Source organism: Anoplopoma fimbria, chromosome 6, assembly GCF_027596085.1.
Source record: "Anoplopoma fimbria isolate UVic2021 breed Golden Eagle Sablefish chromosome 6, Afim_UVic_2022, whole genome shotgun sequence".
NCBI classification, from domain to species: Eukaryota; Metazoa; Chordata; class Actinopteri; order Perciformes; family Anoplopomatidae; genus Anoplopoma; species Anoplopoma fimbria.
In genome coordinates, this window is record NC_072454.1 from 7,808,061 (window position 1) to 7,824,682 (window position 16,622).

The 16,622-nt window shown below is 41.0% G+C and overlaps 1 protein-coding gene across 2 annotated transcripts in view; it reads right to left on the minus strand.

The window, feature by feature from the left end:
* Positions 1 to 2,412: 2,412 nt before the first annotated feature.
* camkmt (calmodulin-lysine N-methyltransferase) overlaps positions 2,413 to 16,622 on the minus strand; it is a 102,912-nt gene continuing 88,702 nt past the window's right edge. For both annotated transcript variants that reach the window (XM_054600163.1, XM_054600162.1), the window contains 3 exons: positions 15,057 to 15,120; positions 12,868 to 12,999; positions 2,413 to 5,637 (listed from right to left, as the gene is read on the minus strand). In XM_054600163.1, coding sequence (XP_054456138.1) covers positions 5,539 to 5,637; positions 12,868 to 12,999; positions 15,057 to 15,120 — 295 coding nt within the window. In that variant the 3' untranslated portion in view covers positions 2,413 to 5,538. The remainder of the gene's footprint in view (positions 5,638 to 12,867; positions 13,000 to 15,056; positions 15,121 to 16,622) is intronic.

Here is a 16,622-nt window from a genome sequence, read left to right on the forward strand (position 1 = left end):
GTCATGAGTTTGGCTTCGCTGATCTGTGTCGATGTGGAAGGATGATATTGTGTTATCGGGCTGATGTGTGTGTGTGTGTGTGTGTGTGTGTGTGTGTGTGTGTGTGTGTGTGTGTGTGTGTGTGTGTGTGTGTGTGTGTGTGTGTGTGTGTGTGTGTGTTTTGAGTAGGGGGGGTCACTATGTTGGTTGCCAGCTGCCTTCTCTGCTTCTCAAAAGATGAATTAAACTCTTTTTGTCCCTACACATTGTTACACATATGATTAACAGTCACCAGGGAAGTGTATTGTACACATTAACAATGGATCAAATGACTAGATGTAATGTGAAAGGGGTCGCTCATAGTGACATTATCACCAGACTCTGCAGGCCCCCCATAGCTGTGATAAGATTTTATGTGCCTTTCAGCTTATTTCTGTTTTTACGGCCCAAAACTTTACCGTTTTGGTTCACTAAGGCACCTATTTTCAGCCACAAAGCTCTGATAAACCCACTGTACGCTACCTGCCCAGCACCAGGGAGCAGACAGACCAAGTGAAGCATTCAGCTGCTAAACAGCCAGATATTTCCCTCAGTAGTTGGCAGAGACCAAAACAGAGCTAAAAGGAGAGATAAGAAACGCAATTTAAAATGAATGCTTAAATTGCTATTGTAGCCTAGATGTGTAACTAACACAACTGCTCTTCTTTAAGGTTCGATATATCAACTTTATAACACTATGTCATTGTTGTGTTTAACTATTCTATTCACTATTCAGTTGGCCTAAAAGAGAATTATTGTAGATTTAAGGAGACAAAACTGAAAATGCAAGCACCTTTTACAACAAATAAGTTTCATTTAAGAGAAACATTTGCAATCAAATCAAACAAAAGCAGATTGAGACATCAATTTGAAAAGACATATGGACCACTGCAAAGAGGAAAACACGTGCAAATGCAGATAAGTAAATCATAGTAGTGGAAGTTTGCAGGAGAGACTGTGTTGAGTTTTTTCTGCCAAAGTATTCACTCACAGAACACTCATTTGCATTAAATCAAACGTTCGAACCCCTTCCATGTTAACAAGAATTTTGTCCAGTTTCATTAGCCACCCTTTACTTCCTTCCACTCTTTACTCTCTTTCCCCATACTCCCTCTGTCCCCTTCTTCCTCCTCCCTATACTCGCCTTTCTCCCCCCTCTCCTCTTTCCCTCCCCTCTCCATCTTGACACAGTGCACTGAGCCTAATCGTGGATAATTGGGTGGGAGGGGCAGTGGGCTGGCCTTGCCTTTGTGTGCAAAGGGCAAGTGGTCAAGTTAATGGGGCCCTTGTGTCGAGCCTGGAGCACTCTGTCTCTCTCTTTTTTCTCTGTTCGATCACTCACTCCGCCAGTCAATCTCAGACTCTCAGTCAGCTTCTCTTTTCTTTCACGGCTGAAGCTTTTTTTCCCCGCTGTTTCGATCTAGTTTCGCCTCATTTCCAGTGGTCTCACTTCGCCTTTTCCTTCCAGCCATTCAGGGTGTCTTGTCCAATTTCTTTTCTCTCCTCCTCCTCCTCCTCTGCTATCTTTTCTTTTATTGCCCCTCTCTTTCTCTTCTTTTTCTATCTGTTCTCACTGTCAATCCAGCAGAGTGTTGGGGAGGAGAGAACAGACCTCTTTAAAATATCAAAAGACAGATCAGGAGGCCTCGCTGGTCCCTCCCTTTTGCCAACTCTCCCTCCCTCCTTCTGACTGATAAACAGAAGAGTGAGCCTGCAGGATTAGCTGCTGTGTACTGCCTTTCCTACCTCCTTTATCCCTCTCTCTTTTCTTCCTGTGGAGGGGTAGACTGTTGACTGGGCTTGATATGTGTGTGTGTATTTGTGTGGTTGTGTGGTTGTGTGTGTGTGTGTGTGTGTGTGTGTGTGTGTGTGTGTGTGTGTGTGTGTGTGTGTGTGTGTGTGTGTGTGTGTGTGTGTGTGTGTGTGTGTGTGCTACCTTGTCTGGCATCAGCTTAGCCTGCAGGAGGCCATTGTGTTTGAAACACAGGCCATAGCCGATTGGGGCCCCGAAGGAAACTTTATTACATCTGTGAACATTTAACGCTGGATTGTTAATAATGAAACACACACGTTTTACACCATTTGCTTTGTCAACCCGCTCCACATGATAAGCATTTATTATATTTATCATTACAGAAGATCTATAGACATCTGCAAGGTGACAGAGAAGTATTGTTTTTGTAATTCTGAAATGTTAAATTAATTAAACATATATTTGTAATAATATAAAATATAAAAAGGTTTTTAGCAAAAGTTTCGAAAAAAAATGCTCTAGCTGATGTGTTAAATTGTCTATTTTAAAATGGACAATGCAAGAAGAAAAAAAAAGTCCAGAAGTCCAAATTTCATGATGAAAATGTATTTATTTTTTATTCATTCACAAAAAATCACCCAAACTCAGACTGCAAAGTATAACATTCATTACCCATTAATTACAGTGAAGCAGAATTTGATATACTGAACATAAAAACTCACTCTATGAGGCCATGTCCCGACTAAAGGTGATAAATTATAATATTTAATGGAAGTAAAAACAGTTTTGTGTCGCTTGTGTCAAACCCCTACATTTTATAAACCAAACAATTGATATTGACATGGCCGTTAAATAAACAACAATTCTAAGAAGTCTGTTTGATAATCCAAAGTGTCCAAGCACACAGCACTTATAGCAGGACAAAAAGTGACAACATCACTGTCTAAAAAAACGTGACATCACAGCAGATGGTCGTTGCACCAGGTGAAGACTTTGCCACGAATAGAGACAGTGATGCTGCAAGAAGCAGCAACGCAACGCGTAAAACAGTGGTTAACAGTGGTGCTCAATGCTGCAATGTTGCAAAAATGACATCACTGTTAGCGGTGGTGACGTCGCACTAGACCTAGATGAGGTCACTGAACACATTCACAGTTGGGATGGTATTGATGTGTTAGCCCACAGATATCAAAAGTATAAAGCAAACTGCTTATAGATAAAAAATGTAATTAAACACACTTCTAAACCTTTGCGATGGGGACGTTTTTGCAATGCAATTTAAGTCCTCAAAGCAGTGACCACTGATAAAACTGGCTTAATTTACTTCTCTGTGTAGTTACACACAGGGAATACCTCTCATTTGTGAAGGTGGATTATTCTTTCGGCAAGAGGGAGGCAAACAACAGCCGCTGGGAGATACTGCATAGCTTCTTGGCTGTTGTTTACAGCAATGGATCACAGTGAAATATGGAAACACTTTACTAGTGATAGGTACAACTTTAGGCTGGAGTGGCCCACTGACACTTGGCGTTTCTTTAATACCACAAGAAACAGAAAACAGCTGGATGTATGGAAAAAGACCTGAGAAGAACGATTAATTGTGCAGATAGAAAAGATGCAAACAGAAAATGGAGAAGCAATTGGTCTGAAATGTGTGGTAGTTTTTTGCTCTTGAGGATATGAGGAGCATGTGCAACTTTTTAAAGAACTATGGTCGCACATAGTCTTTCAATATGAAATCATATTCTAACCGCGCATGTCCACTGGATGGGTCATGTTCCTGTGTTTCTTTTGTTTTTTTCATGCATATTGAAAACAAATCCACAGCTCCTTTATGAACAAATACTTTGTTTGGTTTTAGTAATGTTTGTATCTGTACTTTCTGAATAGTCTATATTAGCAGAAAGAAAACCGTAGCTTTTCTTCTCCTGCTTCAAAGCTTACATCTGAGAGTTGACATAAACAAATAAGACAATACTGTTTTTTTCAACAACCAATGAATGCACCATTAAATATGAATATAGGCTTTGCATACATTCAAAGGTGAATGTAGCACTTCATAGACCAGTGAAGCATGAACCTTGATAATGTGGTCAGGGATCCAGTGGACATTGGCACACCAGCTAGACTGGCAGCAGATTGTCTGCACCAAGTGGACATTGGGGCTAAGAGACCATTGATATGTCTGTATTAAACAAAAACAAGAAGAAGAGCAAAAGATGCAAAGAAATCCTGCTCTGTACAGCATATCATACATCTTTAAATCTATTCCACAGTATCCGGGTCAGTAGCCATAAATGCGTTAGTAGGAGTCATTACAATTTATGTGCATGTATTCTCTCTCTCCTTCTGTCTTCACACACACTCACACTTCCTGAAGGTGGTTTCAAAATAAGAGCGTTTAGCAGCTGCCATAGGATTTGATTGTTTGAAGAGCTAAATGTGAACAAAATGATGTTTCATGATGATTCAGTTGGTCGGACTTAAGTCTGTGTCAGAATATGTTTGATATCAGAGTCATTACAGCAGACACGATGGGGCTTGATATGTATGCACAAAATTGTTTTAGACTTTCATCAGTGGCAGTTTAAAACAATTTTACTCACTGCATAAGCAGAGGTTTGAGTTGATGTTGGTGGAACTGAGTGTCTGATGTGCAATTCAAATGGATTATAATACCAACAGAGCTCTGTAAAATCAATTTATATATGTATATATAAATATAGTGTATAGTGTGGACTACTTGTTTCCAGGGCGATGTTGCTGCTTACTATGCTAACTGTAGCTCCGGGGCGGCAACAATTGCTCCTTAGTCTAAACGTGCCTTAATATGTTAATGTACTATTTTAAGAAATGCACAAAAGAAGTTCTTAATACTGACCTCTGACTGGGAGGAATGAGTTGTGTTAGAAGAAATAAAGGGAAACACAAAGGAGACTGTGAGCGGCTCCACAGTCTGTGATGGTTAATGAATTAGAGCCGGCCTCCATGCTGGGGCCAGAAACACAGTGGCGTAGGTTAAATACTGACAGGTTAAAGAGGGCAAACTGACACTTACAGTAGGACTGAGCGAGGAAATGTCCATGTAACTGACTGAACAATTGACTGGCTTGTTGGCTGGAATGATGACTGGATTACTGGCTAATTAATTACCATAATAGGTAATTGAATAGAATGGTTACTTGACTGGCCGGCCAGATGACTGTTTGGCAATATGGTTCATGGATTGGTACTTTCCCGGATGGCTGATTTAACTGCAGGGATGAGGCAAACTGATTTAAGGGCTGACTGAGCGAGTGACTATTGTGGAGACGGACAGTAGTTATTTGGCATATGGCAGATGGTTAAAACTAACTAGGTTGGAATATATCCGCCTCTCTTTTTTATTCTTCCTCAGCCAGTTAACGTATCCCCACTGCTTTGGAAAATGAGCTTGTTCTTCAACACTTCAAACTGCAAAACATGCACGCTCAATTATTTTTCAAAGCCATGCATCATCTGATAATAAATCCTCCCAGTGGTCACTGTATCTATATGAAAAATGCCTCTAATGTGACCACAGTTTGTTTGCTCACAGTGACTTAACACTTGATATGTGATATAAACCTACTGTATTCTGATACTGCTCTTTCAGTGAATTTCTTCCTCCTCAATTAGATCACTTGTGGTTCACATTGGTGACATGACTCTGTAGCATCGTTCCAGCTCAAATATTTAAAAGTATGTAGAGTTGTAGAGTGTAGAGCTGAGGGCTGACTTGTTCGGGTTTACTGAGTGTGGCTGACAGGTTGAGGTCCTTTGGTCAAGGTGATGAGGAGAGGATAGTGGATGTTCTCATCGTACGCGTCTTTTCCCTCCGTCACCATCTGAAAAACACACAACATAAAAATAAATAACTAGACCGACTAATCAGAAAATAGCTATCCAATATTTCAGTATGGTAAAAAAAAAGATCTAATTTCGTTAATACTTTAGAATATTTCAGGTCGGTTTGAGTCCTTAGTTGCATGTAACCCCTCAACTTCTAACACCATTCAGCTGTCATGCTATTTAAATTAAGGTAAATATGCCCCGAGAACTACAAATGTATTACTTTTATTATATATCATTTCTCAAATGTTCTTGTTCTCTCCTGTGAACCTTTCATTTGAAAACCCTGTCTAGAAAAATCATACTTGAGACCTGAAAGGTTAGGTCAAGATAATTAGTAATGACATTATGTTCTAAAACTCATAAGCGGATAATATTTAAGAGGATGTGCTGCACATTAGCTGAAAAAAACATAAGCGAAAAACTAATAATGACAGAAAATAAACAACTCTAACCATTGAAATGAAATAATACCACTGCAGAACTGTTAATAGCAGTTCATCACATTTACCTTATTAAATTGCTGATTAATTTCCTGTAAATCGATGAATTATCTAATTGTTCCAGCTCAAGCGTGCATACTTGCACACACAAACACTCTTACTTTCAAACACACACACATACATACACACACACACACACACACACACACACACACACACACACACACACACACACACACACACACACACACACACACACAGCTTTGGGGGATGACCGTGTGCCCTTTAAAGCAGACTTGGCAGTTTGGGCATGCACCTGCTAATCAGCTCGCACTGCATCCGGCCAAATGATCAGAGACTTATGAAAGTGAGTTTAGTGGGTCTGCTCATGTGAGAGTGTGTGGTTGTCTGTGTGTACGTGTGTGTGGTGAGACCAGGATAGGGGAGAACTGTGTGAAAAGGTTTTTTCACTACAAACAGAAACTCAAACTGACCCCAAATTCACTCCCGTCAGCAGCATGTAAGTAATATGCAAGTGACCGTCGAACCAACTCAAACCCACTTACATTAACTCAAATGCTGACTTTGTTCTCTTTTCCCAACAAGCTCATACTCTTCTTCTTTACTTCTACCCTTCAATAAAAGTGTAGATTGTTTATATTTTCAGCTCAGAGGTAGATCTGAGTGAAATCCCTGGAGGATTCTTGCTTTATTAAGCTTTATTGAGAACCATATAATAAGTTGAAAAGACAGTTACATACACAGTTATAAATGCATGTGATCTACAGTGTAGTGTGTGTCTGTGCAGGTAGCATGTAGTGATGGTGAAGTATAAGAGGGTAACAGGGCTTTGGACTTTAGCTGGTTGTTAGGTTGTGTTCAGGCTGATATTAGCACAGCATGATTAAACGCAATCCCCTATTCATTTCAATGAGACCACTGCATTCACACAGCAGGGACCCCAACACAGAAAACAGCATAAGTTAAGTCAGGTCTGATTTACAGAGATTTTTTTCAATGAACAGGTGTTGACAGAAGTGCTTTTAACAGTATTTCAACATTTTAATGATTAATTAATATATATAAAAATATTTCAAAAATATTGAAATAATGAATACGAAAATAAATAGATATATAACAGTAACACACAAAATTAAAACAATATTTTCATTCACAAAAAGTTTAAGCTGGCTCAACTTTGCTCGCAGCACATTCCAGGTAAATCATTTAATTAACATTTCTTAATTATTTATCTTTTATCCATACAAATGTCAATGTACATGATGGAAGTATTAAGGTGTAGAACCAGAGAACATGGTGGTCCTGAACATTTCTTAATAATCCACAATGTCACAATAGGCTTGTGTGTTTTAACTTGCTACCTCACACACCTCTATCATGTGTCATCACTCTTTTTTCCCCACCCTGTCCTGACAGTGAGAGATCTTCACCTCTACACCTTCTCTTCCCATTGCGCCTTTTACAAATGTCTCCCCTTTTCTGCTGAATATGAACAAACTGCTCGTGTCTGCCTTACCCCCCTCTCTCTCCCTCTCGGCCCCTGCCTCTCCCCCTCATAGTACCCTTCATGTGCGTTATCTTCCTATGGCCATCCCTCCAGGCACCGGCCGGTGGTTGAACCTCTGACCCCCAGAGAGAGAAAGAGAGATAGAGGAAGGCAGAGAGAGGGAGAGCAGACGGCCCAGGGGTGGTTGGGGCGTGGAGGGGCAGCTGCCTGCCCCCTGTGCTAAGCCTGCTATGGGGACCACAGCCAGCATTCACATTCAAATTCTACCAGGCGGAAGGAGCAAGGAAGCGATAGATGGAGGGGTGAGAGCGGGAGGGAGGGGGCCTTAACACGGTGAGGGCTAAGAGCTTGCAGAGGTGAAAAGTTTAACAAGCAAAGCTGTTCCTCCTGATCGCAGGCTGCCTAATCAGCTTCATGGGTGGCTGGCTAAATCGTCTCTCAACGCGACCCCCCACCCCACCAACCCAACAATCTTTTCTCTTCTTTTTCTTTTTTTTTCCCTTTCCAAGGTGCAAGTCATTTGTTGTATTGCCACTTTCGCCCCAGCTTCTGCCTCCCTCTCTCGTGCTCTCATTTTGCCTCTCTATTTCTCTGACTTCTTTTTTTTTTCATTTATTCTTTGCCCTGCTTGTATAGACTGAAGAGAAAGTGAACAAGGTGGAAATAGAGAGAGGAGGTGTGTGGGGGGGAGGCTTTGAGACAAGGGAGGGATGGATGAACCGGATGTCTGGGGGTCTCTCTCTCGGCAGGATTAGGAAACGTAGAATGAGGGATTGGGTGGATGGAGAGACGAGTAGAAGAAGGGATAGAAGGGCAGGCTTGAATAAATAGAGAAGTGGGTCGTGATGTAGAAAATGGGAAGATAGAGGGGAGCAGAGGGAGGGAGAGTGTGGAAGGGTGAAGGAAGATATAGGGGGGAGGGAGGGATGGGAGGAAGGGGGTGGCCAGGCAGCTGAGGGGGAAGAGAGGAGAAAAAAAAGAAAGAAAGAGAGAAACAGAACGAAAGAGGCAGGGAAATGAGTGTGAGTGCATTCACACAGTGGGGATACTATTTATGCATGTGAGGGAGACGGGGGGATGTACACATGTGCACACACACACACACTCTTGCATGTGTGTGTGTGTGTGTGCGTTTGAGAGAAATTAAAATTCATGACTCTCTCTTCACAACCATTTGAGTAACAAGATTAAGATGGCGGGTTAGAAAATAGCGCTGGCATTATCAGGCTGCTTGCAGTCCCTCCAGCTGCTTGCCTCTCTATTCCACAACAGTGGGGATAAGAGGATAACGCGCTAGCTCTGTCTGCCCGTCCCAGCACACGCATTACACACACACACACACACACACACACACACACACACACACACACACACACACACACACACACTACTGCTGCTGCACACCGGGCCTGCCTGCACGCTGTCTGCAGTCCCTCGAGTGTGTTTGTGTCAGAGGGCGAAAGTGTGTGTCTGTTTGGAGAGTAGGGAGCTGGGGGTCTAGAGATGGATTGTAAAGAACTGCTAAAAACACTCCCTGCTCTCTTTTTTTTTTTTTACACATAAACCCACACAAAGCAAACATTAAGATGAGGCAATATTCCAAACAAAATCAAATCTGACTTTTGTCAAATCTAGAACAGCGAGGAATGCAGGGATACAAACAGCTACCGGGGTCGAGTTTGTTTAAAAGCATCTGATGGAGGAGTTGTGAGTGGCAGTGGGAGCGTAAACCAGCTCCAGGAAATTGTTGTATGGATGTGTGAATATTTCAACAAGTTTGAATTTTGATCGGACAGTGGTGCAAGCCTGTTACCAAATCTGTAACTATTATCATTTTGCTGCCTTCAGTGGTATTGTAGCATATGAAATTATTGGTTACGTATACAAAGCTCTGATGTCCATGCTAATGATCCAATATGCACTGGAAAACTGACAAGATGACTGTGGTTTTAACACATTTAAAGAGTTTTGTCTGCTAATCTTTAAAGTCAGAGCATTTATATAACTTTTATTCTAAGACAATCTGATTAAAGACTGAGGGAGTGACTGTAAACGTTAATTTAGTGTAATATTAAGCGAGTGTTTGCTTATGAATTAATGATATATTCACAGCTAAAATTGTCAGTATTAAAAAAGTAACTTTTCAGTTCCAGTCTTTTCCTCAAAATGTCTCCACCTGCTCTTGGTGGAGACGTCTTTGATTTTTTTTTTTTAAGCTACAGTGAAAGAAAATCCATAGTGTGTGTTCCACTGCCGGTTCTGATATGCATTTTTCTTGTGTTCTGATCCACCAACTGAAAGTAAATATAGCTGAAGAAAGCTAATCTGTAGTGCAAATGAGTAGCAGCTGCTCATTTGGCTGTGTGTGTGTGTGTGTGTGTGTGTGTGTGCTCATTGGTAGTGTATGTTTCACTGTGATATCATCATGTGGTGTGTGTGTTTGTGTGTAATGTCTAGCCAATATGCTGTCTGAGTGATGTCTGGTCTGTGTGGGATTGTGATATAGCTTGTTTCTTAGCTGTGTGCACAGTGTGTGTGTGTGTGTGTGTGTGTGTGTGTGTGTGTGTGTGTGTGTGTGTGTGTGTGTGTGTGTGTGTGTGTCTGTGTGTGTGTGTGTGGAATGGTCAGTCAGGCACATACAAGCACACACACAGAAAGCCACACAGGGGTTGTTCAGAGTGTTCATCAGAAGATAAGCAGAGGAAACTTAATCACCTTCAGATGTGAGGGGGCACTTCAACTTGTCCTCATATCCACACGCAGCACCTGACCCCACTGTGTGTGTGTGTGTGTGTGTGTGTGTGTGTGTGTGTGTGTGTGTGTGTGTGTGTGTGTGTGTGTGTGTGTGTGTGTGTGTGTGTGTGTGTGCTGTTTGTTTGCGTCAGGCAGATGGAAGTGTGCATTTCATGTTTGAGCCTAATTGTCTGACATTCCCCTTGCATGGCGTAAAAAAGCAAGAAAGATCAGCATAATTTCAGGGTAGTTTATTTTATTATATTTTTATATCCCACATCAATTTTTGTCTGAATTTCACTGTTCACATTCTGTTGTTAAGCTACTCTCATCACTAAAACAGGTCTGAGTGGCAATTTTCCCAAGCGGTTGAGGTGCTGAACCATTAGAATTATTCAATGGCTGTATTCTGTGGCCTTGAGGCCCAATCAATTCGCTTTTTCAAACAAAGTTGTGTTTCTTTTAAATTTACGGCAATGGCAGCATCCACTTTAATCCCACCAAAGCTACTTCTTTCTTTCCGTCCCTCTTACCTTTTTCTGTTTTCCCCCTTTCTTCAGAGTCAGTTTTTATTCTTTCCTAGAATTTTGTGTCCTTTTTCTGAAACAACTTATTGTGCTGTTCCCACTTCACCTGAATCCAAAACCACCTATCGTAATATTTTTCATCTGAAGCCATTCCTCATAAATTGAATGTACTGTACATGTGTTCATCCATTTATGTTTGCTCAAAAGTCATCACCTCTCTCTATATATATATATACTCCCCTTGTCTGAAATATTTGTAAAACAACTCTTTGTGCATTTGCTTCCAAGTTTGAACCCAGAGGGAAACTAAATAGAAGATTTAAACTTACTTTTGAAATTGAAAATGTTTAACTCTGCAACAAAATCTGTTTAAATTATTTAATGTCATTTAAAAAAAAAAAAAATCGAGAAATGTTACATTATTGTCCTGCGCACACAAGTTATAATACACAGAGGAGGTCAGAGTGAGTGAGTGAGTGAGTGAGTGAGTGAGTGAGTGAGTGAGTGAGTGAGTGAGTGAGTGAGTGAGTGAGTGAGTGAGTGAGTGAGTGAGTTTAAAAGGCACAGAACAGGATTTGAGTCCTGAGTCCCACCTGGTCTTAATTTTTTGCTACTAAAAGTCTGGTTTAGGGGCAGGGGGAGATGGTGGCTTTGGTTAAATACTGAATGAGTAAATTAATCTCGTTCAGTGTTATAAATCATGGTTGATTTTAAAAAAAATATTTAACCAAAACCACAATCTTTCCCTGACCTAAAATTAATGCTTTCATTGGCCTAAACACAACCAAAATATGTTAATTGATTATTTTCCATGAGGGGATATTGCAGAGAAAAAAAAATTGACATTCCCTGTAGTATAACAATGACCAGTTTCCTTGCTATGTTGAGAAATAATTAAACTTGGTTGGCATTACATTTCCAACAAAAGCTGTTTGCTAATTTAAGTTTAAGTTATATATTAACATCTTAACTTTTTAGGTGACAAGGTTTGCACAAATTGGTGACAGATTATGCAAAATGTCATTGTCTGGAGTAACACGATCAGAAAGCTATACTGGTCGCGTCACATGAGAGCAGTGACCCTCTCACTGCAGGAAGGCTACGATTGTGACTTGACCTCAGCCTGCCTTAAACCTGTCATGAATTTGAAATTTGAAAGGGCCCAGAGTCCCTCAGATATAAAATGTGTGAGTGATTGTGATGTTAAATCTAGTGGAGGGCTAATAGTCAAGAGAGAGAAGGAGAGGAGTGAGCTGAGACTCAAGCCACTTTAACAGGCACTTTAATGGCCAGTCTGTCCAATTGTCCCACCAGTGTAGGTGAGCGAGTGTGTGCACCAATTTAGTCCACTCCTAGCTTCTTCTGTAGCTGTGTATGTAATGGAGTTAACAGCTGGACTCCTCTCCTTTTAACACGACCTTCTTGTGCGATTTCTATCACTTCTTTTTTGTCACTCTCCTTCTCTTTCTTTACCTCTCTCTGTCTCAGTATTCCTCACTGTGCCAAGTTAAAGCAGCTTGTTTTAGCTCCGGTGTGTCTCACAAAGTGTCTCTACACATCAAACCACAGGCTAATACCATAGACTGTGTGAAATATGGACGCAGTCCTCGTGACGTCACCCAGAGGTTTCTGAACAACCGTTGTAAAGCTAAAGGAGGATGGCTCCGGTCGTCACCCTCTGCCACTCTTGGCTAATCCATAAATGAGCAAATAGGTAAATCATGGAGCTGAGGAGGAGACAGCTAACGTCGAGCAATGATGGCAACCTTCTGTCACTCAATGTGGCCACACCCTCAATTATTCCCAACTTTAGGCCCTAATTTGATTTAAAACGGGTTAGTTATGTAAATAAGAATCAAATAGGAAGCTTCATCAGTGTCAATTAACTGTGGATTCCCTGTTGTTCCCTGGTATTATTTTCTGGACTTTTTTTTTTATGCGATACCGTTCTTGAGTCATGCTGACTGTCTTTCTATTCTTGGGCTCACTTCTTACCTTTAAGTGAACATCCCAGACCTGAGCATCATACTGCTGGTGTTGAGAGGCGCAGAGTCCGGCCTGCTGGGCCAGTTGACAGAACAGTCTCAGAGTTTCACCTCGCAGTGGAGCAAACACCAACGCCATGCCCTGGATGGAAAATGCGAGGAGGGTGAGTACTTTTGGAGTCGGATAGTGAACATAGTGGCACGGTCAATTTATGGAGAACTCCACATTTCTCATACCATTTCTTGTTAAGCTTTACAAACACATACACACAGTCGGTTGCTATTTTTCCTCTCTTTTTTGGATTTTTACTAGGTAAATATTCGATGATACCAACGCAACCAGCCCTGGCAATGTGAACATGAGAAGGTCTGACTAGTCTTTTGATGCAATGTGTACAAGTATTTTTGTTTGTGTGTGCGTGAGAAAGACAGAGGGACGGTTTGTACGTGCACATGAATAACAGACGTCCCACAAATACTAAGAGGATTACAAACAGGTTCAAAGTTTCTTTGAAATCCTTCAGCTTTCAGTTGTATTTCATGTCGATCATGTTATTATTGTTTTAACTAAATGGACCAAAGAGACACACACATACATAAAGCAGGATCACGCCTGACAGATGATTTTTCATCTGTATATCCAGTTGCATCCCCCCCCTCCTCCTAAATACATAGCAAAAGCAAACAAACAACTCCTCCCAGCGCTAATCAGCTGATTAAGGGGATCCAGCCCACCGGATGGACCACCTTTGTCAGAAACAACAAATTAGTGCCATTAGATAGGAGAATTAATTGCTTTGTTAATTGCTTAATCAGCTTAGCAAATTATTAAATATTTGGCAAAGCTTGTTGTGGCAGCGACAGTCTGATGGCCGACACTCAAATCATATTAGCCCCTGAATTATCTCCGCTGGATTAAAGCGAGAGAGACATGAAGAGAGACTTAACACACAGATGTACAACAATGGCCAGATGTCATGTCTGTCATCGACAACAGCAGCTTCGGCATTCAACTGCAACCGAGACACATATTCACGTTGTAGGTTCTACTGCGCATGTCGCTGTGTGAAATGTCAGCTGAGGAAACGCGTGTCACTGCTGGCAACAACCCGAACGTAATATTAATCATATAATCCTTTTTGTCTCTCTAGTTACCCCTGACGCTTGTAATAAAGAAACTGGATTTTAAACGGTTAGTAAAGCTTTTTTTTCTAAACATATTTTCTCACTTACCGATTGTAGATTAAAAAAACCAAGTGGACAGTTTCAATTTTATGTGCACAATTTTTATTATCGGTCACTGAGTTTTTGGCAGAAAAAGGTTCTAATGAAAACAGCGGGCTGTGTGAATTGATCTGAGACACAGTGTTTATGAAACTCATTTTGATTTTGGTTTCATTGTTTGTAATTTGGGTGAAATTACACTTTAATGACTTGGTGCTGATCTGTAAACCACATTATAACCTTCATGTTTCTGATTCACCATCTTTATAAAACAACAACAAAAATCAATGTTAAGATTGTAAATGAAAATAAATGTATCTTGCTCCATGTCTCATTCCATTCTCAGCCAAATTTCCCATCTCTCCTTACTGTCCATATTCCCACCTTTCCCATTCCTCTCCCTCCTCCTTTCCTCCCATCTTTCCCATCCATCCCTCTCCCCCCTCATCCCTTCTTGTGTCCTCTCCTCCTCCTCCTTCTTCAACACCATTCATCTCCTTCCCTCCAGTCCTATTTTCACCTCTTTTTCATAAACAGATATTCTGGCCTCTGTACTTAAAACGTCACCCCCTCCTCTCTCAGATGAATAGAAACCTCAACCTGATCTCTTCCAGCCTTTTTGCTTTTTTCGCTGCCCCCCCCATTTGCTTTGGCTGTCACAGTGTGAGGTCTTATCGCGAGGCCAAAAGGGAGAAGTTGCCTCAGATTTATGATTAAGGGAAAGCAGGAGAGAGAGAGACGGAGATCAGAGTGATGCATTCAAGTTGCTCATAATACGCATTAAAGCATTACATGATATTAATCCTTACAGACTATTAATGTGTATAGGGTTTTGGGCGAGGCCTAATTATGATTTAGAAGAGTGGGGTGGTGATTTAGATGAAGTGGATTAGCATATAAATATAAATATATATATATATACAGTAGAGGCACACAGAGGCAAACACACACACACACACACACACACACACTTACGTTGGGTTGCAGTAATCTCCTTATAGCATCAACCAGGCTGGCTCTGTACTGGTCGAGAAACAAACTGGGAAAGGAGATGGAGAGACAGGTTAGAATGCATTCTTATGATAGCAGCTCCAGATAAAGCAGCAGGCTATTTATTTTCTTTTGTTCACAAATAAATCCACCAACAGGAAGAAGGGGGAAAAACAATTTGCATGAGTAAGATGCTCTTCCTTTTTGTTTACGTTTGAGTTTCCGTGTGTGTTCACCTCTGTCTGCAGTCGAGGCATTGAGAGGAATGCAAAACATCAGAAAATCCAACGGGCAAAGATACCATCGCCTACAGTAAACACACACACATGTACATACACACTATTGTGGGGCACTTCAAAGTAACGCATTTGTGGAATTAATACCTGGAGTGTGCGCTATGAAGTTAATGAGAAGATATAAGTACAAAAACAACAAACAAAGGAAAAATAAATCAGAAATGAATGAATAATTAACTGGCTCCGTTGTATATTAAACCCAAGTGTACTGTAACATGCATGTGTCTGTGGGAGAGACTGTGTAAATGACTGTGGAATTTATTTTTTTCACAATATGTGCAACTTCACAAACAAACAAAATGATTAGCACCACCAAAGATTTACTTTAGGACGACAAACATTTCTGAGAATGTCAGGGGACAAAAGAAAAATATGAGTTATATGCTGACAAAAAAGTGTTTGTATGGTCACTTATGTGTTTGGGAGGTCATGACTATCAGCTCCTTGTATCTTGTTCAAACACTTGATATAAATATTGTAACCATTATAAGGTTACAGAGGTGTTCCATACATTATTCACTTTTTGAAAACAAGTTGATTATACATAATGGTGAGTTTTAGATCGGACGGGGATAAACACAACAACACCACCCACCCACCCACCCACACACAAAACACACACACACACACACACACACACACACACACACACACACACACACACACACACACACACACACACACACACACACACACACACACACACGCCAGAATCGACTCCAATCATTCAAAACAAAGTAACACCTGTCTTTATATCCACAGAGACAAAATTCAATCCATTATGCAAGTAAGTAGAGCAGTGTGCGTGTGTACCTATTATCACAGATGAGAGTGGAGTAATTTGACTAAAATGGAACAATACAGTGCAGATTTGACATAATCCCGAACATCCGTCCAACTGGCCAACGGAGTGACAATCTGGACGTAACGTTCCAATCACAGCCTCTGACCTGTCCTCGTACAAAATCCTCTGATCCCAGTGAACGAGAGGTGCACGTCACAGAAATCTCCTCTCTACATCTCTGCATACGTCGACACAAAAGACAGGACTTACCAACCCAAGCTCTCACCGAAAGCAGGATGTGTGTACGTCGGTGTGAAGGTTGTTATTCTTCTGAGGTTAGACAGAGGTGCAAAGTTTATTTGACTTGAAAGGTGAGAGGTTTGTGTTTGGTTTATTTTGCCACCGATATGAGTTCACGGGAAAAGTGAGTGGTGGGGGAAAATAGGAAGTGAGCTAAGTTGGGTGGAGGCT